This window comes from Canis aureus, chromosome 14, assembly GCF_053574225.1.
Source record: "Canis aureus isolate CA01 chromosome 14, VMU_Caureus_v.1.0, whole genome shotgun sequence".
Taxonomy (NCBI): domain Eukaryota; kingdom Metazoa; phylum Chordata; class Mammalia; order Carnivora; family Canidae; genus Canis; species Canis aureus.
In genome coordinates, this window is record NC_135624.1 from 47,902,057 (window position 1) to 47,929,275 (window position 27,219).

Sequence of the window (27,219 nt, forward strand, 5' to 3'; positions counted from 1 at the left end):
GACTTGATCCCAGGACCTCGGGATCACTGAGCCAAAGGCAGACATTCAACCGCTGAGCCACCCAGGCGTCCTAGGTCCTGAGCTTCTAAGAACTTTCAGATCAGTGGTTTTATTTTCTCCAGAATCACCAGATTTTGAAAATCCCCCCCTTTTTTTTCCTTAAAGGTCCAGATTATTAACATACTATTCGTTTAGAATAAGTACTTCCCAAATCAAATATTTTGGTGGCATCTTCAATTTCCATAAAAAGGACTAAAAAGACAAAGCTTTTCCCACATTGATAGGTATTGACCTATATTTTAACTCTTTTTTACTTAGTTATATTTTTCCTATTTAAATCTGTCACCCAACTGGAGTTTATTTGGAGTGATATTCAATAAAGACATTTATTTCCCTAATATTTAATCAATTCTTCTGGGTTCCTTTACTGAAATTCTATCACTGATTTTATTCACTCATAAACTAAATCCATACTCAAATTGTGCTTTCTATTCTGCTCATTAAGAATCTGGTTTTGGGATGCATGGGTGGCTCAGGGGTCTGCCTTCAGCTCAGGACGTGATCCCGGGGTCCGGGGATCCAGTCTCACATCGGGCTCCCTTCAGGGAGCCTGCTTCTCCCTCTACCTGTGTCTCTCGTGAATAAAGAAAATCTTAAAAAAGAAGAAAAGAAGAAGAAGAAGAAGGAGGAGGAAGAAGAAGGAAGAAGGAAGAAGGAAGAAGGAAGAAGGAAGAAGGAAGAAGAATCTGGTTTTGGGAGAGGGTGCACTGGTAGCTCAGTGGGTTAAGCACCCAACTCTTGACTTTGGTTTAGGTCATGATCTCGGGGTCCTGAGATCAAGTTCCATGTGAGGCTTCATGCTTAGCAGGGAGCCTGCTTGAGAGTCTCTTTCCCTCTCTGCCTGGCACACACACACACATGCTCTCTCTCTCTCTCTCTCTCTCTCTTTCTCTAAGTAAATAAATCTTTAAAACAACAACAACAACAAAAATTCTGCTTTTGGATGCTCTGCCCCACTTGGTTATATACATACAGTGGGGAAGCTGGGAAAAGAAATTGTTTTTTTTTTTTTTTAAGGATGGATGGATTGATTGATGAGACAGCCAGCATGCATGTGTGCAAGGGGCGGAGGGGCAGAGGGAGAGAGAACCTCAAGCAGACTACCCGCTGAGTGCAGAGTCCCACGCGGGGCTTGCTTCCCCCCTCATTCTGAGAGGAGGCCAAGAGTCTGGTGCTCAACTAAATGAGCCACCCAGGTGCCAGGAGAAGAAAATCTTTTAAAAAGGAAAGGGATTGGAAGTGAATTAGGCCTACAATGTAGGCGGAAGAAAGCTCTTAGGCCTATATGTACTGGACTGTCACTTTAACTTGTAGCTTGGGTACTGGTCTTTTTGAGGAGTGATATTCTGCTATGCCTTTCTCGATAACAAATTTAACAATGATAGAGTGAAACCACAGTCTCATAATAACAAATGTAAAAACATCATGGTGAGATGGTAAAACATAATCACAATCAAATTTTTAAAAATCTGTTTTTATACCAGGATCTCCTTTTAATTACTGTAGCTTTCTAGGTTTTATTATCTGTTGGCACAAATACTCCTGTTTACTCATCATCTTCAGTGATTTCTCAGCTATTGTTTTTCACTTATTCTTCCAGGCTTATGCAGAACTTCATAAATTAGTTGGAAAAAAAACTGATTCCTTGGGGCAGCCCAGTGGCTCAAAGGTTTAGCGCCACCTTCAGCCCAGGGCGTGACCCTAGAGACCCAGGATCGAGTCCCACATCGGGCTCCCTGCATGGAGCCTGCTTCTCCCTCTGCCTGTGTCTCTGCCTCTCTCTCTCTCTCTCTCTCTCTCTCTCTGTGTGTCTCTCATGAATAAATAAATAAAATATTAAAAAAAAAAACAAACTGATGCCTTAATTAAGACTTCTTGTCTAGAACCTGCCAAACTGTCATTAATTTCTCTTCCTTTGGTACCCGAAGAAAAAATGCATACTTTATTTCCAAAGGGATCTATATAATTCTTTTTTTGGATTGGAATTTTTATTCACTCTTTGAGTTACTAATTTTTAAAATCAGAATATGTAATTCTTATTAGTTCTATTCGTAAATACTTTACATTTCTATTCTGTGTGAATGTAATCATTTTTCTTACTATTCAGTCCAACATTTTTGCTCTGGTGGAATTTCAATGGATAGAAAAATTAAGACTTTTGCTTGTTCTTTGGACATCTGTTCCTAAAATGTTTATTTATCCTAGTCTAAACTATTCCTATTGAAAACAGTTTCTAAACATAGAAGTCCTATGACATCTTTGGCACATTTCCAGTGTTTTTTACTTGAAGTCTACTACAGAAATATCACTTATTATAAGGCTCAAGAAAAATGACCCATCTCTAAATAATCCATTATTCACTCAGCTAGAATCTCCCCGAGGTTATTATTTTCTTGTACTCTTTGAACCTTCAGAGACTCAGCTAAGGAACTATTCTAAAAATCTAGAAACGATGTATTTTTAAAATGTGCATGAACCCAGGAGTCAGAAGACCAGGGCCCCAAACTTGACTTGGCTACTTAGTTATCATTATAATCGTGGTCATATTATTTAACCTTTCTAGGCTTCTGTTTTTCCACTAGAAAATGAATGGGTTGAATTATATCTCAACCATGGGTATGTATCAGTAGCAACAAGAAAGTTGTTTTTATTTTTGTTCTCCTCTCTTCCTCCCATAAAAACATTCGCAGCCAGTGCAAAAGCTATTGTGGCAAACTTTTCTTCTCTAGCGAGATGTGAATCTGGGGATCAGCATAGGATAGCCCTGAAATGAAAATGTGAATGCCAGTTCCCTACATACGTGGGCCCAGGGCCTGAGGGAAGTCAACAACTACATATGGGTATATAACCGTCTTCCCTGCCTTCCTAGAAGCTGAGCACAATCTCATAAGGGGGCTGAATCCTCCATACCCATGAGGCTGAGATGGTGGGAGAAGACAAGGACCAAAGGGGCCCCCTCCTAATATCTTAACTGGGAGCTAACTAACAGGGGCTCACAAAGGCTGAGACTGCTTTCCCTTCTCCCACTCTTGGGATTACTCTTTAAAGCACTAACTGTATGGCACACAAAGAGATGTAACTGCACACTATAGATATCCAGCAGCCGGAGAGGAAACAAAAATATTTACCAACTTAAATAATATAGGTTTCAACACACCAAATCTATTTCAATTAAAAACAGAAACTAAACAAGGATGCAGACTCTTGCCTTATTTAATGTCAGGAGGTAAAGGGATAATATAAGTAAATGTAAGAACACACAAAAGGGGATCCCTGGGTGGCTCAGCGGTTTGGAGCCTGCCTTTGGCCCAGGGCGCAATCCTGGAGACCTGGGATCGAATCCCACGTCGGGCTCCCGGTGCATGGAGCCTGCTTCTCCCTCTGCCTGTGTCTCTGCCTCTCTCTCTCTCTCTCTCTCTTTCTGTGACTATCATAAAAAAAAAATTATAATAAAAAAAAGAACACACAAAAGTTATAAAAAAAAACACACAAAAGTTAAATTATTGCTATAAATATTGAAAAAGAAATAAAGTTTTCTAAATCAAAGCAATAATCACCGAGAAAGGAAAATGGATACTAACGTATTCACAAATATAAAATCAGTTGCGATAGATTTTTTTATAAAGATTTTAATTATTCATTTGAGAGAGGGAGAGAGGGAGAGAGGGAAAAAGGACCCGAGCAAACAAGGGCTTGATCCCAGGACCTGAGCTAAAGGTAGATGCTCAACCAACTGAACCACCCATGTGCCCCTAGTTGTAATAAATTTAATAAGGAAAACCTAGGACTTACATGGAGGAAACTGTAAGAACCTTTTTTTTTTTTTTTAATTTTTTAAAGTAATCTCTACACCCAACCTGGGGCTTGAACTCATGATCTTGAGATCGAGAGTCTCATCATGCTCTACTCACTGAGCCAGCCAGGTGTCCATACAAGAACTCCTTAAAGGAAATAAAAGAAGATTTGAACAAATGGAAAGACTTATTTATGGGTAAGAGCATTTTTATGATAAGGGTCAATTATCACAAAATTAATATATTAATTATGACAATTTTAATTAAGATTTCAATACTATCTTTCTCAAGTTGTACTGGATAAAACCATCTTAGGAGTGTACATAAAGGGGATTAAATATCCCCCAAATGGCTAAACAAATTATTTTTAAAAATAAAGAATATTTTCTAAATCAGAAGACAACATGACTGTAATCAGAATACATTAGAAACATTCCATCAAAATATAAAATGACTATACCAGAACATAATACAACAGTATAATAAATTCAGTAAACCTAAGTACAGATAAATCAGATTAATGTGAAACATTAGACAACCTCCCCCAAAATCCCAGAATAAGAATTCAACATGGGCAAAATCTGACGGAAGAGAATGACTTGTGTAGTAATAATGTTAGAATATCACCCGACTATTCATCTGAAAAGAATACACTATATTCAAAAACCAAAGTCCAGATTAACAGGATATTGAAAATTAATTTTTTAAATTTTTGAAGTTTTTTTTTAAAGAAAAAAATTAGGGGTCAACACACAAAATCCAGGAGAGAAAACTGTTGGCCCAGATAGAAAACCCAAACTTATTTTTAAAAAGACAAATGCATTCAAATAAAAATTTTAAAATTTAAATATTTATAAGCAAACAATGCCATAAATGAGCTAGGAAATAATTTGGTAAAGACTGTAATGTAGGTAGCAGCTCATAAAAAGTATCCTCTTAGAAATTGACAAGATAATAGAGAAAAATTGGCAAAAGAATATAATTAGGCAATTCATGTAAGAACAAACCTAAAAGAGACCATATGTGAAAAAAATATTAGTATCCAGAAAATGCAAACCAAAGTAGCAATAAGCTTTCATTGTATACACATCAGACTGTCAAATATTAAAACAAATAATCAGCTCTACTGTTGCAAGGTACAGGGAAACTGAACACTTAACCTATTGCTGGCGGAAATGTAACATCCTCCTCATACAGCCGAGTAAGCCGAATGAGAGGAATATTCCAGCCCCTATGGCACGGCACCACAGATATTAATTTCTTTGATCTACAAGCATTCCGTGCAACTTTCTGATTATAATTTAGCTTTGTATGACCTACCCCACAAGGAGAGGAAGGGACAGCCAGCCAGCTCCAGCATTAACACCCACTTGGCATATTTCTCATTGTAAATTAGTCAATTGGCAAACATAAAAACTTGATTCTGTTGGACTGTTTATTATAATTCCGCCTCCTGAAAAAGATTGCATATCCCTTCTCAGCATTGAGGCAAAGTCAAGTTTTATGACCTGATCCCAGTCTTCACTGGCCTTCTCTGGCAATTCCTTAAATCACAATCAAAAACTTTGGAGTGAGGCCCACGCATCTGTGGTATTTGACAACTCCCTAACATGATACTAAGGTGCAGCCAAGGTTGAGAATCCTTGCCTATTCATTTTAAGTGGAACAATTAGTTCTGTACAATGATTTTACTTAAAACTAATTCTGATCAATAACAAGTTTCAAAAATACCATAAACACAGAAACCTGTTTATAGAAAAATCACAAATAACATTCATCAAGCAATTTGGAGAGTGTTCAATAAATACATGTCAGGGGCAAAGCTCTAGGAAGCAAAGTGAAGGATCAATAAAACAATTCGAAAACCTAATTTTAAGATGTCATACGTGGTTCTCTCCCAGTTTGAACTAGAAATCTCCACGAACTGATTTTTCTCTCGTGGTTTCTGCCACTAGGCTTTCTTCGCCGAACCGTGCCCCAGACCACATATCCTGGTGCCCATCAGTCCTCTGCCTTTCATTATCCACAATCTCAAGGGGTGAGGTTTCAGTGATGAGAACTCAAGAACCATCGTCAATTCCTCCCCATGACTTGTACCCTATAACCGGTCTAGTCACCAAACCCCATGGTACTGAAAGGAATCCCTCCTTCTTTTTTCTGCATGGTTAAGTTTTGAGTGCATAAGAATAATCTATGCAGAATCCCGAAAAATCTTCCTTCACAGTTATCCCTGCTTCTTAGCAAATGAAATAACAGCTTCACATAGCAGCCAAAGTGACTCTTCTCTATCGGAACCTCGCTAGGCCCTACATAGCAAATCATGGAAATGCATGCCTCTGTACGCTGCATAAAAATGCACCACTAGCCTTACCTTCAGGAGTGTTACTAAGGCCATTTTATTGGAATCATCATTTTCTTTTCTTCCACAGTCTCCCTATAATAAGAATGACTCATTCATATATTGCTCCAAAATTTTATGTGAAACTTTTAGTTTTTCCATTTTTTTAAGACTTAAAAAAAAAAAAAGGCAGTTTTAGGGGGCACCTGGGTGGCTCAGGCGGTTAAACATCTGCCTTCAGCTCAAGTCATGATCTCAGGGTCCTGGGATCCAGCCCTGTGACAGACTCCCTGCTCAGCAGACAGTCTGCTTCTCTCTCTCTCCCTCTGCCCCTCTCCCCTCTCCCTGCTCATGCTTGCTCTCTTGTTCTCATATAATCCTCTCTCTCAGATAAATAAGTAAAATCTTAAAAAAAAAAAAAAAAAAAAAAAAAAAAGAGCAGTTTTAGGTTCACAGCAAAATTGAGAGAAGGAACAGAGATTTCCCATATACCTTCTGGTCCCAGGCATGCATAGCCTCCCCCATTACCAACATCTCCTACCAGCAGGTACATTTGTTACAGTCGATGAACCTCCACTGACACATCATTATCACCCAAAGGCGATCGTTTACCTTACAGTTCATTCCTGGTGTTTTATATTCTATAGGTTTGAACAAATGCATCCATCAACATAGTACTACTACAGAGTAGTCTCACTGCCCTAAAAATCCCCTGAGCTCTACCAACTTATCCATCCCTCCCCTCTAACCCCTGGCAACTACTTTTCTAACTGCCTCCAGTTTTACCTTTTCCAGAACGTCCTATTGTTAGAATCCTAGAGTATGTAATATTTTCAGACTGGCTTCTTTCACTTAGTAATAATGCATTTAAGTTGCCTACAAATCTTTTCACGGCTTGACAGCTCATTTCATTTTAGTACTTAATAATATTCCATTGTCTGGATGGACCACAGCTCATCTACCCACTCACTTACTAAAGGACGTCTCTGTCACTTCCAAGTTTTGGCAAATATGAATAAAGCTGCTCTAAACATCACTGAAGATTATTTTAAACAAAAAATATACATTTAATGCACCTAATATAAATCTGTATTTTTGTTATACTGTTAATAGATATTAGTTCATCCTTCATTTTTATGAATATTTTCACTACTTTCTGTACCACATGTGTCAATAAATACACGTATTGTCTCTAAACTATCCGTATGATTTTCTACTATGAACTGCCATCACATTTCCAATTAATTATCTTCTAAAAGGAATAGGTCTGACAGTTTGGAATTTGGCTTCTACAGTTTTCCCCAAACAGATTTCTCTTGAATTCTCTTTTCTAAAAACCCTTAACACTTCACTCATTTTAGCAAATTTTTTAAGTTGGGAAATAGCATGCTTAAACCAACTAGTAGACTCAGAAGAAAATTGTAAGAAATTCCACTTAAGCAGTGTCCTGGACATCAAGCATTAAATATTAGGTGGAAGGGGCACCTGGGTGGCTCAGTGGTTGAGTGTCTGCCTTTGGCTCAGGTCATGATCTTGGGGTCCTGGGATTGAGTCCCACACATCAGGCTTCCCAAAGGGAGCCTGCTTCTCTCTCTGCCTATGTCTCTGCCCCTCCCTATATAACTTTCATGAATAAATAAAATCTTAAAAAAAAAAAAAAAAGACGAGGAGGAATAATCAAGAGAACAAAACCCATTCCATCCTGCAAAAGGCCAGCAAACTGTGTCTCATCAATGTGATGAAATTGTAAGCATGGTTACTTCAAGAAAGGAAGCCTAAAAGAGTATTATGGCCAGTACTGGAACACTGGAATAAGTCAGAACCCAATGATTTGGCGCCTAACTACTAATGTATGCCAGATACCTATCAGGTGTCACATTTAAAACATTTAGCAGGAATCCCTGGGTGGCTCAGCGGTTTAGCGCCTGCCTTTGGCCCAGGGCGCAATCCTGGAGTCCCGGGATCGAGTCCCACGTCAGGCTCCTGGCATGGAGCTTGCTGCGCATTCCGCCTGTGTCTCTGCCTCTCTTTCTCTCTCTCTCTCTCTCTCTCTCATAAATAAATAAATAAATAAATAAACAAATAAATAAATAAATCTTAAAAAAAATAAATAAAACATTTAGCAATCAGCATAGAGGGGCAATTAGAATTGACTCTGGCTGTAAAGATCAGTACAGCCATAAGGATGCATAATGGCTTAACATCAGCAATGCCAGAGGTAATGAGAAATCTAGGAATGGAGGCAGAATGTGGTTTCTAAAGAATCTGACAACAGGTAAAAGGCACCATGAGGATCCATGAAAGAACAACAGTTATGTTAGCGAACATGCAAAGTCTAAGAAGAGGAAGTACAAGTACATGCAGTAAGAAAGGTGTCTTGGGTCTTTGAGTCCAAATTGCTCTTTTGGGATGAGAATTTCATTCTCTTGAGGAGCAAAGCAGTCTCATATTTGAAGGAAACAGAGTCACCGAAGAGTTTGAGAAGGCAAGGCTCAGGAAGGCAGAAATACCAATTAGTAGAGGTGAAGGCTCTGGTCTCCATTCCTTGACACGAGAAAGAGAAGCAGCCCAGATACTAGAACATAAGAACTAAGTCAGGCCAAAGCTTATAGTGAAGTTGGGCTGATGCTGAGTTGTCTGGACTAGTGAGCTAGGGCTCTCCAAAACTCAGTTATCTTTGCATTGGAGAGGACCCAGGGCCTCATAATAAGACAGGGTTTGGGGTTTTTTAATGAAGATTTATTTGAGAGAGAAAGAGAGCAAGTGTGTGGTGGGGAGGGGCAGAAGGAGATGGAGAGAAAAACTCAAGTAGACCCCATGCTGAGAGCAGAGCTGATGCGGGGTTTGATCTCATGACCCTGAAATCATGACCTGAGCTAAAAGCCAAGAGTTGGGTGCTTAACCCACTGCACCACCCAGGCACCCCAAGACAGAATTTAGACACAACTACAACAAAAGGTACAAACGGGGAGGTTATGACATCCACATTTATATAACAGCAAGTCTGAAACTTGCCACATGTATTACACCGTCTTTAAAAATAAATTTATTTATTTGAGAGAGAAAGCGATTGCTAGGCCACTAAAGCAGGGAGAGGGAGAAGCAGACTCCCTGCTGAGCAGGGAACTTGAAGAGGGGCTCGATTCCAGGGTGGGATCAGGACCTGAGCCAATGGGAGACAATTAATGGACTGAGCCACCCAGGTGCCCCTACACTGTCCTTTTTTAATAATCTTAGACACCTATGAATATTTTGACCATTCATCTTAGATTTTCCCAATCTTGAATTTTCTCATTATTAAATTATATGTCTTTATTCTAATACTTACCAAATCTTCAAACAAACCATAAAACAAAATATTTAATGAGTTAGAGAATCAGCTTACTTCTCACAACACAAAATGTTCAGTCTTGAGAATTAAGTATATGTGTCAAATGATGTAAACCTAGCTTCAGGAGTTAAAAATCTGTATATTTTTTAAATGGATAAAGCAGGCCCATGGTTCCTAAATTCAATGACGTCTGCAGCTAGGAACTCTAAATTCAGGGACCATCACAGAGTTCATACTGTTCACTTAGCACAATGAGTTGGCTTCTTTATCTAGGCTTCATTTCCTAAAGCAGACAGATTTCTCTGAGGGATGAGAGAGTATTTTGGCAATAGGCAATAAGTGATTCTTTTACAATGTGATCAATTTTAACTCTCAATGGTTACATCTCTGAAATTAATGTCAATGAGAATATAAATTACCCTACCAAATTCATTTATAGAAACCTAGTTCAAAATCTCCTTCACCCCCCCATATCTTTGTTCCTGCCTCTTAAGTATTTCTCATATCCGTGATTAAATGAGTTAATATTTTGTGAAGCACTCAGAAGAGTACCTATTTATGAAGTAGGCATTATATTACGTTTGCTTAAAAAAAAAAAAAAAAAAAGAATAGGGGATCCCTGGGTGGCGCAGCGGTTTAGCGCCTGCCTTTGGCCCAGGGCGCGATCCTGGAGACCCGGGATCGAATCCCACGTCAGGCTCCCGGTGCGTGGAGCCTGCTTCTCCCTCTGCCTGTGTCTCTGCCTCTCTCCTCTCTCTCTCTGTGTGCCTATCATAAATAAATAAAAAAATTTAAAAAAAAAAAAAAAGAATTTTCTTTTCTTCCTTTCTTCTTTTGTTCAACCTTTATCTCATGTCTCGTCTACTGCAGTCACATCCCAACTCTCCTCCCACACACACAGTACGTCCCTCTCTCTCCACCCCCACCCCATTCCATGAAAAACAGAGAAGTCTGATGAAATTATCCCAACTACTTTCACAAAATCCATCAATGGTTCTGCATCTGTTTTAGGCTTAAGACAAAATCCATAGGAGGCTTCAAGATTCCATGTGCTCTCGCCCCTGCCTACATTTCCAGCTCATTCCCATGCTTCTCTGCTCCAGCCAAATTGGTCATATTTCCTCTACTGTCCAACATGCCATATCCCTTCTGCATCCAAACTGTTAACTCTGTCTTCCTTCAGATTTTACGGAAGTATCACCAGAGATCAGGGAAGACTTTGAAATATGAAGAATTAAAGGCTGTTGGCTAACGAATTTGGCATGTAATGTACAATAACTATACTCTGTTGAAAATACTGGGTTAACATTACTGTGTTGTATTTTTGAAAGTTACTAGCTGAGTAGATCTTAAAAGTTTTCATCACAAGGAAAAAAAATTCTACCATGTGAGGTGATGGATGTTAATCTCATTATGGTAATTATTTTGCTATATATATATATATATAATCATTATATTATATGCCTTAAACTTATACAATGTAATATGTCAATTATATCTCAATAAAACCAGGGGAGGGTGTTGGGTGTATAATGGGGTGGGTGTTCTTACTGCTTTTTCATTTATCTGAACCCCAATTTACTCTTCTATTAAAAAAAAAAACACTATCTACCAATAAGTAGATAAACAAAATGTGGTATATCCATACAATGGAGTATTAGTCAATCATACAAAGTAATAAGATACTGATACACGCTACAAATAGATGAGCCTCAGAAACATGGTAAGTGAAAGAAGATGGTCACAAAACAACACCTATTAGGATTGCATTTACATGAAATGTCCAGAAGAGGCAAATCCATAGAGACAAACAATAGATAAATAAGTATGAGGCTTCTTTTTGGGATTATAAAAATGTTCTACAACTAGAGAGTGGTGATAGTTGATAAGTTGTACAACTTAGTTAATATACTAAAAGCTACTGAACGATACACTGTAAAAGGATGATGCTATGGTATGTAAATTATATATACGTTACATTATATCATAAACCTATTATTTCTAAAATGACAATAATAGCTTGCCCCATTAGATTTTCAAGATGCTTACAAGATATTTAATGAATGTATATACACATAATTTGACTGTGCACACACACATAATAGGTACTTACCACAACACCAGACTCATAATTACTTCAATAAATGGTAGTAGTATTATTTTAATCAAGCGACACACAAATTTTAACTGAAATTTAGATAAATGCATAATTGTGCTTTTGGGAGCTGACATTTACTATTTTTGCAATCTAGGAAAAACATCTCTGAGCATTAAAAACTCTGAACTTTGCTCATTGTGCAAAAACCCAAGTAATTTATGCAGATTGTTTCTTAACATACCGTATCTTATTCATATTTTAATTTATAAAAACGGTGGTTAAAATGTCAATTCATCTCTTCTATGTCTATGATAACAACTGAATTTTTTGAAACACTAGCTGTCATAAAATTATGTATGCAAAATAAATTCTATAAATATGTTTACAAGAGTATTATATGGATAATGCATATGTGACCTTAATTAACATTGCAGATACATACTGGATAGATCTCAGTACTGAATCTTGCATTGTCTTATCAATTTTAGGGAACTAAGCCAATCTTTTAATGATAACATCCTCACTACACAGCTGGTTTAACAGAATGTTCCTGATTCAGTTTTTAAAAGAAGTAATGCCTAAAACTGTTGGCACAAAGACAAAATCCTGAATTTAGGCCATATGAATGTCACTTCATTGTTGTTACTGAAAGAAATAAGCTCAACTATAATCAAACTTCAGCAGCACTGCATCAACATTCTGCCAGCTAAGCAGGCCTTGAAACCAGAGGGCCTCTAATGATTAATATAAAACGTAGCATTAAAAAAAAAAAAAAAAAAGGTAGGGTTTAACAATAATACAAATCATGGGAAATGCATCTTATAAACATGAAACATTATTATTTAATGATAAAGAATTATAACATGCACTGCTATTAAATTATGCTCAATAACAAAAATTTAATTTTCCTTTTTCTTTAAAGAGAGTAGGGAAACATTTGAAATACATAATTTAATGGGAAAACAATTTGCCATTTCCATTTTTTTTTAGACAAAAGCTATTAATAAATTGGGGTTTTCTCTATTCTTCCTGAGAAATTCACTAAATAGATTTTAATGCTAATTTTTAAAAATTTACTAAGGTATCATTTTATAAACTCCTGCTTTAGGAGCTACTCTCCTTAGAGACATCACTAGTATAATAATAAACACATAGAACAAGATATGTGCCATATTTATGCCATATATCTATCCTCCTTTTTTCCTATTATTAGTCCATTCCAACAAAAATGACTACATCTCCAAGTTTGATCTTAGTTGCCCACACAGTTACCAGAACTTAATCAAGCATTAAGTGTATAAAAAAGTATTAAGTATGCAAAGAACAAAAAAGACAATCTATGCCCTCCAGGAGCTTCCACTCAAGTAGAGGAGAAAGTCATGAATGAGGTGATAAGCATAATGATGATACCATGGTGATACCATGATGTTTAAGGTGAAGACCAGAACAGATGAAGCATTAAGTATCCCATCCGGAAAGGATGAGTCTTCAAAGACAAGAAGAATTGATTGTGAAGCAGACAGAGAGCTGAGGGGGTTAAAGGAAGCACATTCCAGGCAAAGGTAGCAGCAGATACAAAGGCGCGGCATGCTCCAGGAACTGGGCAAGCACAGCAAGAAAGGAAGGCACAAAATGAGCAGGGGCTGGATGACAAAAGGTTTCATCCCATGGGGGATAAAAGATGGAGAGAGATGGGAAGAGCGGGCTTTTAGAAGGAGCCTTTGGCAGCAACATGGAAGAGGCTAAGAAGACAAAAAGGAAGCTCTGGCAATAATCCAGATGATAATGAAGAGAGGCCTGAACCAAGTTAAGTGGCTCTGGGAACAGAAGGCAGGAGAGACTAAGGAAACTGTAGAAGGACTAAGGAAACTGTAGAAGGTAGGACAACACATTTTGATAAGTGGCTGGGGGCAGGGGAGTAGGAGTGGCGAGTGTAGGTGGTGTATTGGTGAGAGAGGGCTGTTGATCCACACCTGCTTTCTGGCTCAGGGAGACTGTGGGTACAGTACTGTCTACCATGGTGGGGAACATCCTGTCATTCAAAACTGAACTCAAATTCCTTTCCCTGTAAGTCTTCTCTGTCCCCTGTGGTTCAATAGGATTCCTTTGGTCTCCGTACTCCCCATTCTTGTCACATGTAACAGTCACGTGGTAAGTCATGATGCATATGCAGCAGCACTCGGTTAACTTCTTACTGTTAACTTTACATGCATATTTACTCTCTGATGAAACTAGAAGCTCCTTATGAGCCAAGATCACATTTAGTTTCAGTACAGTATATGCTCAATCAATGTGAGCTGATTCAAGTGCTGGATTATGAAAACAACCCCTGGAAGAGAGAGGTAACTACCATCCTTCTCTAGGGTCTTAAAAATATTTTTATCTTCTCTCTCTCTCCTTTTTAAATACAATAAAGGGCCAAGGGAAGATTTTAAAAAGACTTCCACAGATACTGGTAAAAGAAAAACAGTCTCCCACTTTTGGGGCTAGAACGACCTAGTCAGGGTCTTGGTGAACGACTTTGTCTCTCCTCTCCACATTAACCTATTGCTTTACAACAGTAAAAACACCTTCACGAGATGTGGACCATGACTGCCCAAGGGAAACGGGATGCCCACAAACTGAATCATTAGAATACTAATAGCTAACGACAAAGGCTTTACAAACATCTGTTTTTGGTTCACTTCTGGATTCAGGGAATGTGATTACATGAGATTTGGCTGTGGCTGGTTACAGGGTTAGGGCAATGACATGTAGAAATGTTTAAATGGTCACAAAACAAAATAACCACATAATTCACAAGTATCTAAGCAAACTTAAGTTTTTACAAGACAAGCTCAGGCTGTGATATAATCTAATGCACTGTTCTGATACAAGAGCCCATTAGTTAGAGCTTTATTATCACTATAAACCTGTCTTACTATTTTTTAAAAGTACCTGGTAAGGATGGAGGAAGGAGGGACAAAGGGGCAAGAGAGATTAGAAACTACAGTCGGTTTTAGTAAAAATGCATTCTGTATTACCCTTTTAAGTAGTAAAAGTACTTCATTTAAATTAGTAATTACAATTCAATTGTAATTCAATTATAATTCTAATTATTTAGAATTTAATTATTTTATTTATTAAATAATTTATTTAATTATTTTTAATTTATTTAATTATAATTATTCAATTATAATTCTCCCAATATTTTAATTCACTTAGAAACTTTCCTAGAACTAAGATAACTTTCTGCCATCTGGCAGAACAACATCTCCATATGGAAGAATTACTTACAGATCAAAAATAAAAGAAATACGGAGATTGTAAGTGCAGTATATTTGGCAAAATACAAATCTCTTCAAATTCTATTCTGTAAGGCTTTCCCTTAAGAGGTTTTCTCCCCCTATATCAACATTTGGCCTTTTACATTATTTGCTTACAAAACTATGCTAAGTAAATATTTTGGTAAAGAGTCAACTGGAAAAAATTAAATTTAGGTCTTTCATATTTTATTCAGTAGTTTGCTCAGACACCAGCAGCACAGTTGGGAGCAAGAACAACTCAGTTCTAATTCCAGTTCTTTGCCACTGTATGACCTTGGTAAAGTCACATTTTTTCCCCTATGTTTTAGTTTTCTTTGGCCAAAACAGACATTACAACAGAATCTTTGCTCGATTACTCCATTAGTTTGATATCATATTATTATGATAATTTTGACCAAAAAAAAAAAAACACAGATTGTGGTAATAAATCATTTCTAGAAGTGCTTTCAGGTCTTCAGAGAAAAGTACCACTGGAAAATACTAGAAATACTGAACAAAATCAGGATTTCTGTCAAATTCACATATTGGGAAGGGAGTTATGGACAACATGACAACTCAACGACATTAGTTTTACTGACCTACCTGAACTTTGAATGTTCCTTATCAGAAAACTCACTACATACAGGAAAAATCCTCCTAGTAACTTCAATTACAGGAGTAGGGGAAAACTTATGAGCATTATATTAAATCATCTGATGCTTTCAGACAGCTGATGCTGCTTCAAACAAACATTCTGTCCTAACAGAACTGTGGAATAGTACTGGTATCTGAGAACCCTGCAGAGGTCGGAGTCTATCTGTCATTTCCCCCCCTATGTCGGACCAATGGAGAGAAACTTTGCCAGAACCATACAAAAAATTAACAAGAAAACCAACGCTGGTCAATTTCAGTCAAAGACTATTTAACCGCCAATAGTACGACTGCCCAGTGTGTACACATCCAGATTTTCTAACCCTCTCACTGACTACCATCCAAGAAAATACTCCTCGTGTTATTTTCAACAGCTCTGATTCTATTTGGATTGGTCTAAAGGATTAGCATGCAAGGAATGGCCATGATCATACATCAGCATTTCTCCCATTTAGGAATATATATACTTACAGCTGCTGCTCCAGGACTTTAACAAGGACTTTATGCTAATTTCAAAAAACACAGAATCCTGTAGGCTCAACATTGTGTCTCAACTGGGCTGCTACAGCAGCAGCAGCAGCAGCAGCAGCAGCAGCCTCCGGTTTGTTGATCTATCTCTCCAAGCCGCTGTCCCTTCTCCTCTCCCAGGCAGCAGAGTTTTGGCCCACAGTGCTTTGGCTTCATTACCATGCAGTCTCGCAGTGACGCACAACTATAGTGGAAACGCTGCTGAATGCAGATGAACTATCCAGTTGAATAAAAGCTTACAAGTTTATTACAAGTGCCCTGAAGGACATCATCACCTTTCTTTAGGTAGGCATACACGTGGCCGCAAGAATCTTTCTCTGCTTCTGCTCCCGGGCTTATCAGTTTTGATGAACTGTGTGTCTCCGGCTGCCTTCCCTGTAGTCACTACTGACTGCTAGTAAACACACAAGGGTAGAGCTCTGCCCTTGGATGCCAACTTTTCTCACTTAAGGGCCTAAGGAATAAAAATAAATTCAGGTCTGGCCTAAGAGCTTTAAATCTCTTCCTATAACAGCTGACCAAAAAGAAAAAGAAAAAAAAAAGACTCATGGGTATTTATCCCACTCCAGTATCAGTTTTCTCTAGGTGATTTCAGTAGTACATTCTCTTCTCTTTGCCCTTCTACCTTACTACCCCCAGGCAGTAAGCAGCGACTTTCTCAGCAGGGTTATGATACCGAGTCCACGGCCTCACTGAACCCACCAGAGAGAACGCTGGCTAAATGGGATGAAAAGATGATGTAATGAACACTGTGGCTGAGCCCCCATCGGCCCTCTAAAAACTGCTCAGCTCAGGACAAAGTTTCCTCTGCTTCATGCAACTTATTCAAAAGAGGGAATTCTGTTATAGTAATGGGATTATTTCAAAATATAGGGCCTTCTATTCTTAATATAGCACATAATTCCCCTAGAAAAGCTTACAGTTGGAATATCAATGAATAGTGAGAAATCTTCTGGTCAAATAAAATGCACATTTTCAAAACTTTATTCTATAGAAATGGTTTTAAAAACTGAAAACTGGCATTGTTAGGAGCCTATCTGCTCTTCAAAATAGTAGGAAAATTTCATCATCAAACCCAATAAATAATATTTTATGCTACTGTCGGAAGAAAAAGGTCTTGACCTCATAATTAGTTTACTGTGACTCTGAAGGTCAATGGAGCATGTTTTTCCATATGTGGCAATATATTTGTATTGACCCATTTATGCTACTGTATCCTTTAAATATCACAAGGAATAAGTAAATTCAGTGATCAAAGTCATAACTGAATAAATTTATTTGCAGCCAAATGGCTAGGCACTGTATTAAAAGCTAAAAGAACATCCTTCCACACACTAAGAGAAAAAGATAATCCTATCCATTAAGACAAATTCAGTGGTAATAGTACTGTTGGGAGTTTCATGTAAGGTCTGTACTACTTCTGAGTAGTTTAAGAAATATGGAATAAGTCTGGGCCATTCCTACTCCTGAACAGATCCCAAACCTAAATTCAAGCCAGGGCTGCAAAGGCTAATCACACAGACCCCCAATACCAAAACACATTGTTTGGGTACATCTTCTTGATCGGAGACCTCTCTGAATCAGCTAAGAGCAGGGTTTCCCCTGGTCAGAGGAAACACAAATGACTCACAGTGTTGCATGAATAAAGGGCATTCCACAGTCCAAAAACACTACCTCCTACATTCCATTCCTGTACATTAACAATGTATTAACAAAAGGTTCCGAGCTGTACACAGACCAGTTTAATTTTTAATTAAAGTATTCTCGAAAGTGATTTGACAACCCTCTTTTCATCAAACAGTTGTTAACACATTAAGGGAATAAACTGATCTAGACCCAAGCAAACTATACTATTAAATGTCAAGGTTCAGAACTGAACCATGTCAGCAAGCAGACAAGTTGGGAGGCGTATACCCAGATATTTTGCCATATTTTTTCTACCCTTATTGAGCTAAGCCTACTTAGCCTCATATAAATCTTAAAAGCTACTCAACACTATTTGGCCACAATGGCCCACCAAAGTAGCCAAAGTTCATTCCGAGCAAACCTTTAAAAAGTGTAACTAGCAAAACTGTCATAGAACACATCAGAGTATGAGAACTTTTTTGAGTGGGGGTAGAAGTTAAATAATAGGTGATTTTCTCTAAAATCCTTTTAAAAAAAAGTATTTTCTTTTGCTTAAGTTTTGTCTATATGGATCTAAAAGAATATATCAGGGGCACCGCAGCAGCTCAGCAGTTGTGCATCTGCCTTGGGCTTGGGTCTGATCCTAGGGTCAGATGGAGCCCAGCATCAGGCTCCCTGTTCAGCAGGGAGCCTGCTTCTCCTTCTCCCCTGCTTGTGCTGGCTCTCTCGCTCTCAAATAAATTAATAAAAATCTTAAAAACAAAATTAAATAAAAGAATTTATCAGATCCTAAAGTTTCTATTATATCTAATCAGTCTGTTACTATGTATATACAACTACAGAAAATAGTTTCTCTGGGACACAGATGTATAAAATTATTTACAGGGCTTATTTTTCGAAGTTTTACTGTACATCAGGATTTCCTTATAGGCAGAGGGTGGGTGAAAAAGGCACTTTCCATTTATATGTGAAATAATTCAACAAGCCTGCTATATGGGCAAAGCCTGGGCTCTGAACTTTATTCTGAAATACAAAGGATAAAATAAGTAGTACTACTATTCCAAATAGGAATCACAAATTTACCAAAGTTTAATGAAATAAGTATTTTTTTTCTAACCCTTCCCAAAATTTTTATCACCCAAATCACTTAAGTATTAATCAGAACTACATATCCACCCATAACTACATGAGCCCAACAATCCTTTTAGAAGACTAAGATAACAGAGACCTATAGTATTCTGAATGTTTTCTTAATCCCTCAATTACAAATCATATTTTTATACACAGATAATAATATTCCCATCATTCTTCAAATGACTTCTCTATTTTTAACCTATCGATTAATCACAGAAACACAGAGCCTAGAGCTTCTTGCAAGCTTGCCAAAGACCAGTCAAAATATCAGTCTTCTATTTTATTCTATTTTATTCCTTCTATAAATTCAGAATTCTCCAAGTTGTATTATATATATATATACATTTTTTTATATCCTCACCATAGAAAGATAGCCATGGGTATCATTTCTCAATGGTATATATTAGGAAAAACAGAAAAGTCTACTTTGTATAACTTCCTTTAACTATATGCCTCTCTGTCTTTTAGGTTATAATAAAAGACTGCTTTTAAATTATAAGATTTAAAAAATAAAAATAAAAAATAAAGATTTAGAATATTTTTAAGAATTTCACAATTTCAATATTACCAGCCTTTACTGAGATCCCCTTTGCCTAAGCCAGATAATATAAAGCACTGCATACAAAAGATGACCATGGCAGTTCTCTTGCCCTCAAGGAGTTAGAAAGTAGGTTTGCCTCTTCCATTTAATCAATTTCCGTTTAAGTCTATGTCCTTTTCACTGGCATTTTAAGGATTCATGGAATTAGTCCCTTGCTTTATATTTCTAAGTAGAAGGAAGATAGAGGTACATTCTAATATACCAAAAGAATGTGTGCCAGGAGAAATTCTCAATAAATCCTTCAAAAATACTCCACTTAGATATAGGACCAGAACAAAATGTTCCCCAATATACAATGAAGTTTGGATTTAACGGAAAATATCATACAATTCACTGAAATTTATCCAAAAAGAAATAAAAGTCTTTAGTTATTAACATCCTTAAAAAGGGTGAAAATATAAGCATTTTATCCCTTATATTAACACTTTTTAAGATATCTCAAAGTAATACACTGGTATCCAAAACAATTATAAAATGACAAAAACCAGAAACTTGGCAAGTTCTTCTATATAAAATGTCAACCATCCCATCACTCCTAGAGCCTTTTACAGCCCTAGAAGTTTTGGCCTCTTCAAAAAGTCCTTGTCTTTCCTGGAGTTTAGAAAAGAGACGGAAAGGCTTTAGGAATGGAGAGAAAGATGCTCTCAGGGCTATTAGGTAATTAATACTACACATGAAATACAAGGAAGAAAACAAAGTGGGGAAATGGAAGAAATAGGTGATGGAGATTATGTAATATACTTGTGGTTAAGAGCCCTCGGTGATATATGGAAGTGCTAGATCACTATCTTGTACACTTAAAACTAATATAACACTGCCAGTAAATTCCACTATACTGGAATATAAAATGAAAATAAATAATTTTCTTAAAAAGAAGAAAAAATGGTTTAAAAATTACTTTTATTTTTCTTTGGATTCTTGTTAAGTAACGCAACAAAATGTTAACAGTAATTATCTATAATTATATCAGTAATTAACATTTACTTCTTAGTGCTTTCTACTTACTTCTTATACATTTTCCAAACTTTCTACAACGCATTTAACATTTTAAAACCTCACTACATAAAGGGAGCAGGGTTCCCTCGGTAAATGGCTGGTGCCTAGAACTAGAGCACAAACACACATGATAAGCCTACAACATCTTTTCTAGGGCCAGGAAGTAGGAAAGCCTCCAAACACAAACTAAAGTAGGTGTATCAAAAGGATATGGGAGCCAACTGATAGAGCTGCCAAGAGCCAAAGCTGTAGTAATTTGAATAACAAAATAAACAATGTAGTTTTGGAACATAACCCCAAGTATAAAATAAATATCCATGAGTCTACACTGATATAAATAAATAAGTAAGTAACTAAGAGACAGGAGACAAATCTCACACTGTACAGAAGAGTTAACCTAGCAGGTCTGTTACCCTTTGACATGTTTGCTTACAAGGTCAGCTCTTAGCTAGCATTTAAGAACTTCGATTTTAAATGGCCCCACCATTCCCAGAACTAAAAAGCATGTTCACTATGCCTAAACTGTCAGTACAAACAATATTAGTTTATACTAAACATCTGCTTTCTTTCAGGGAGCCTAAAACTTGGGTATGTGCCAGGCAGCAGATGCCTATGTGACCAGTCCCAATAAAAACCCTGGGCACTGAGTCTCTGATGAATTTCTCTGATTGGTAACATTTCACCTGGAATGTCGCAGCACACTGCTGAGGAATCAGTTGCCTTCTCTATAATGCCACTGGAAGAAATTCTGGAAGCTGGCACCTGATTTCCCCTGAATTTTGCTCCATATGCCTTTTCACTTGCTAACTTGCATAGTGCCTTTCTGCTGTAATAAATCACAGCTGTGAGTACAACTATATGCTGTGTCCTGTGAGTCCTTCTAGTAGATCATTAAATCTGAGAATGGTCTCATGGACCTGAGACATATTCAGAAGAACTCCAAATAATTTACGTAGATAATTCACCCTCAAGAAGAAGGAGCATTAGTCTCAACCCTTAAAAGCGTGAGCTATACTTGGTGACTTCCTTCCAAAGGGTACGATATAGAAAGCAGGGAGAAAAGAGTAATTTTATTGTTAGAGAAACCTGAGATCAAGGTTTATATCATCAGTGATGAGAGTACAGAGTCTTGATATCATCATGATGAAAAGGGCACTTTACCTCTGTGCTCTTCCTACCAAAAAGCCATTACCCCAGTTTAACTATGAAAAAAAAGAAATTAGATAAATCTAAACTGAAGAATCTACAAATTACCAAACCAATACTCTTCAGCATTATCAAGGTAATTAAAAACAAGGAAAGCCTAAGAAACTATAATAGTTGAATACCTAGGGCATTCTGTAGATACTTCAGAAGGGCAATAGGCTAAGTACTACATTAAATCCTTCTTAACATGGTTTCAAAGGATCCAAAACAAGCCTCAAAGGATTAAGCTATCTGTGAGTACTGCCTTCAAGAACAAAGAATTACATTCATTAAAAGAATGTAACAAAATCTAGCTCTCAACAATGTCACATTTATAACATCTAGTATCCAATAAAAAATTGTATTTAAAAACTATTAAAAATTACCATTAAATTATTTGTCAAGATGTAGGAGAATGTGACCCAAAAAATCAGTCATTAGAGATCTAGAAATAACAAAAATGATGGAATTAGCACATGTGCTCTTTAAAAAGCTATTATAGGGGTGCCTGGTTGGCTCAGTTGGTCAAGTGTCTGCCTTCAACTCAGGTCATGATCCCACATCTGGCTCCTTGCTCAGCAGGAAGACTGCTTCTCACTCTGCCTGCCACTCCCCGTTTGTGCATTCTCTTTCTCTCAAATAAATAAACAATTTTTTTAAAAAGTTATTATAAATAGGCTCAAGGACTTAAGAAAAAATAAACATAATGAGGAGAAAATAGAAGACATAAGAAGCAGACTCAAAGGACACCAGAGTGGCTCAGTGGTTGAGCATCTGCCTTCAGCTCATGGCATGGTCTTGGAGTCCTGGTATCAAGTTCTGCATCAGACTCCCCACAGGGAGCCCACTTCACCCTCTGCCTATGTCTCTGCCTCTCTCTCTCTGTCTCTCATGAACAAATAAATAAAATCTTAAAAAAAAAAAAAGAAAGAAAAAAGTAGACTCAAATAGAACTTTGAAAGGTAAAATACAATCTATCCATAACAATAAATTCACTGGATGTGACCAACAAAAGATTAGATTTGGGGGAGGAAAAAAAATCAGTAAACTTGAAGAAATGGAAATAGTACCTTCAAAGTGAAGTGCAGATGACAAAACAATAGAAAAAAGAATGCTCAAAGCCTCAGTGACTTTTGGAACAACACCAAACAGCCCAACTTACGTGTAATTGAAATCTGAGAGGAATGAACAGAAAATACTCTTTGAAGAAATAATAAAAAACTTTCTAAAATTGAGGAAGACTATAAACGTACAAATCTAAAACTGTTATCAAACCTGAAGCAAGAATAAATATACATACAAGAATAAAAACAAAAAAAACCCATGCTAAGAGACACCATAATCAAACTGTCAATAACCAATGACAAAAAAAATCTTAAAAGCAGTCAAAGAAAATAGTATATTACATACAGAGGAAAAGGAAAAGTCAACACAGATGTTTCAGCTGAAACTATACAAGGCTCTATCCTGGGCACTAAGTCTCTAATGAGTTTCTCTGGTTGATAACATTTCACCCATAATGATATTGCTGAAAAGCTTCAATCATAAAACCAATAACCTACAATTAGTTTTGGCAAATTTTACTTACTTATTCATATGAGAGAGAGAGAGAGAGAGAGAGCACAAGCAGGGAGAGGGGCAGAGGGAGAGAAGAACACAGGAAGAGGGAGAAGCTGACTCCCCACTGAGCAGGGAGCCCTGCTCCATCCCAGGACCCAGGGATCATGACCTGAGCCCAAGGCAGTCGCTTAACTGACTGAGCTACCCAGGCGGCCCAATCGATAATTCTATACCCAGTGAAAATATCTTATAAAGATAAAAGCAAAACTTTTCTAAGACAGAGAAAATTTAAGAGTCTGTCACCAACAGATTTGCATACAAAAAATGTTAAAGAAAGTTCTTCAGGCAGAAATAAGATTATATAAAATGAAAACCTGAGTTCATATAATTGATGAGGAATGCCAGAAATGGTACATTTGCAGGTAAAGAGACCCTTTCTTTCTCATTTTAAGTTTCTTTAAGTTAACTGCTTAAAGCAGAAGTGGTTAACATACTGTCAGGTCTATAACATATGTAAAAATAAAAAATGTGACTACAATAGCACAAAGGATAGAGGGGAGAAACAGAAGTATAACATTTTAGGATCTTACGTTATATAGTAAATATTATGCTATAATTTGAAAGTAGACTGGGATAAGCTGAACTTCATTTTGTAAACTCTGGACCAACTAGTTTAAAAAAGAAGAATTTTTTTTTTTTAAGTCAATAGTGGAATTATAATACTAAAAAAATACAATTAATTCAAAAGAAGGCAACAAAAGGGAGAGAAAAAACAAAACAGATGGGACAAATAGAAAATAATAACAAGATACTTTGAAGCCCAACCATATCACTAATTACATATCAATTGTCTAAACACTGTTTGGAAGCACCATGCCAAGTGCTAAATGGGAATTTAGTAAATAAAACAGATCTTTGTGCCCTTGGGAAGGTTAGGATACAATGGTGCAGATAAAGAGTGTGTGTGGGGGGGGAGTGAGTCCCTACATACAAACATGCAAATAAAAATTACAAATTGTGATTGGGGATGTGAAAGCAATAAAGTAGGTCTCCTGACACAGAAAAACAGACGAGGTCCTGCTGAGTTCGTGTGGTCAGGGATGGCCACTCCAAGGGGAAGATATTGAATCTCAAATCTGTTCAGCAGGGTCTCTCCTAAAGAATGAATCTTTGCTTAAACCCAAAAAGGAAAATAGATTAAAATCAAAATAACTCTGGTTGACCAAGGATTAGGGTACCAACGTCATACCCACTCTTTTTCTTTCACTTAAGGTTTGCAATGAAATACCCAGAGGGCTCCAAGAAATACTGAAATCGTTAACTGGATATCGTAGAAGAGCTCTGAGCAGAAACAAGGGGAGACAGACCAGTTGTCTGGTGAGGTGGAGAATGGACTTGAGGAGAACCTCCCCTGAGGAGAAAGACAGTGACTAAAATAATCCCTAGTACACTTAAGTAGTTAGGGAAAAAGCAATAAAGACAGGAATGAGAGATTCCAATTTTTCCTACCAGATACTTCTTGTTGGTGACTAATAGGATGATGGGGGTGGGGGGAATAAGGCTGAAATACTTAAAAGTGAACCTGAGCTTTACTAGTGACTATGTGGACTGTGGCACTGAACATGGAATAGCCAGACATATGTCACACCAAGAAGAGCTCGGTCTAGATCAATCCAAAGTACAAAAGTGACGTCAGGACTATAGATAGGAGGAAGATAAAGACAAAAGAAAGCAGACAGACCCCACCAGCTCTCTCGCTGTCCTCTCCGTTGATGGAGGGGGAGGAAGGAGGACAAATTCATTATTTTCAAGTACCTGCCAGCCAACAATAACCATAAATTAATGGATTTACCTGAAGCAAAGAAAAATCAAACCAAACAGAGAGAGAGACACAGACAGACAGGCAATAATTCAAATAAAGCACTATGAAAGAGCCAACAAAATAAGCAAGTCAGTAATGAAGGGAATCTGCTTCTGAAACGGACCAGACCAGAATTCCATCTAGGTTTCTGGGTAGTAAGGTGTCAGGTTTTGTCCACATTAACTGCTTATTTTAGGAATGTAAATCAAGTTTCTGAATTAATAGTTATAAAAGGATTTCTAATAAAGGTAAGTTTTATACAAATGTCACAGACTGAACCAACGCATCAATATATTCACAAATTAGCAACATGAAATCTATAAAGAAGCATTTTAACTACACTCTATCATTTTGGGAGTGGTTACTTATGAAGCAATTATATAACTTGTGTATGTAAGGTACAATTACTGCTACCTTCCCAACATGAGATATTTATTAATAGTCCAACTTGTTCTTAGCTTTTGGTTTATTTTTATATATTTCACCCATTAAAAAAAATTGCTTCCTCTGCTTAAAATGAAACAGTCCAGACCCTGTAATCATACTTTCTTGTCTTCACAAACCATACCAATTTGCTATTACGTGGTCCAGTGCTAAGATATTATTATTTCTTGAATGAAAATAAAAGTTTGTGAGTATATTTAAAATTAATTCCTGAGATCCTTATCTGGACATGAGAAATTATTTTCAATTGCCTGAAATAATTTTTAAAGATACTGTTAATAAAAACTCAGATTTAGAATTTTATAGGGATGCCTAGCTGGCTCAGTTGGAAGAGCATGCAACTCTCGATCTTTGGGTCATAGGAGTTTGAGTCCCGTGTTGGGTATGAAGATTGCTTGAAATAAACAAAACCTTAAAAAATAATTAAAAAATAAAATTTTCCATTCTAAAGGCTACTCGTTATTAGATTTGTATTTTTGGGCAGCCTGGGTGGCTCAGCGGTTTAGCGCCACCTTCAGCCCAGGGTGTGATCCTGGAGACCAGGGATCGAGTCCCACATCAGGCTCCCTGCCTGGAGTCTGCTTCTCCCTCAGCCTGTGCCTCTGTCGCGCTCTCTCTCTCTGTCTCTCATGAATAAATAAAGTAAAAAAAAAATTATAGATTTGTATTTTTATTACAATACACATAATGTATACTCACTGCCCCCCAAAAAAATTACAATTGCTAGTACTAAGACGCTGTCACTGTCAATATATAAGATGTATTGGGAAGAAAAGGGTATTCTATGCATTATAATCGGTCAATCCTACTGGCAAAGGCTAGATAAAATTCTATAAGCTATGAATAAGGTGAACCAAACCAGACTTTGAGACCAAAAGTAGGCCCCACTAATGATGTGCCAAAACAGCGGCGTAAACACCACAACTGGCCAGGGTCTCCAGAGACCTATGGTCACCGTACCCATGAAGCACCCATTACCAAGTAAAGGCTCACTATTTCCTGCCAACACCCACCTTTCTGGATTTTTCCTGCACTGCCAGTAGCGTGAACGTTTTCAATCAACTACAAGTTTTCATCGTTAAAGCCACCTTTGATAGCATTATTAGTTTCACAACAAAGGGGTGAGTCAGCAAGGCTGCCATGAAGCAGAGTCAAAAACAGAAAAGGAAAGGTGTCAACTGCACGGGGAACCAAATGTACAGACAAAAACCACACTTAGCAAGCAGAATGCCAGTAAGGGCAGGGAGAAAAGATGAAAAGATCATCCAAGAGAATTAAATGGGCAAGCCCAAAACACAAAAAAACATTTCTGCACGAGTAACCTTAACATATACTGTGTCAAAGGAATTTGGAAAAACCTGCCTTCGTAATCTTTACATTCTTTTAAGCCCCCACTCTAAACCCAGTAAATCAGAACCCACATTTTTGTAAGTTCCCTAGGTCACTCTCAAGCACATTAAAGTTTAAGAAGAGTTACTTTAAAATATACTAATATAAAAACATCATTATCTTGTTTATGCTATTTTTAGCACACATCTATACTCATTTAAAAATAGAAATTGGAAGGGAGTCTGGGTGGCTCAGTTGGTTAAGCATGTGACTCTTGATCTAGGCTCAGGTCTTGATCCCAGGGTCGTGAGTTCAAGCCCCCATTGTGCTCCACACTGGGCGTGGAGCCTACTTTAAAAAAAAAAAAAAATAGGTGATTAGGAAAATTTAGAGGCGTAA

The 27,219-nt window shown here is 37.3% G+C and overlaps 1 protein-coding gene across 10 annotated transcripts in view; it reads right to left on the bottom strand.

The window, feature by feature from the left end:
* Positions 1 to 27,219, bottom strand: part of FRYL (FRY like transcription coactivator) — a 191,273-nt gene that overhangs the window by 151,003 nt on the left and 13,051 nt on the right. For 4 of the 10 annotated variants that reach the window (XM_077847957.1, XM_077847953.1, XM_077847949.1 and 1 more), the window contains exon 1: positions 16,028 to 16,196. The exons of 1 other annotated variant lie outside the window; for it this stretch is intronic. In XM_077847957.1, coding sequence (XP_077704083.1) covers positions 16,028 to 16,100 — 73 coding nt within the window. In that variant the 5' untranslated portion in view covers positions 16,101 to 16,196. Of the gene's footprint in view, positions 1 to 5,174; positions 5,308 to 6,225; positions 6,289 to 16,027; positions 16,197 to 27,219 lie in introns of those variants that run through there. 5 more of the 10 variants (XM_077847954.1, XM_077847950.1, XM_077847951.1 and 2 more) reach the window with 4 other exon arrangements.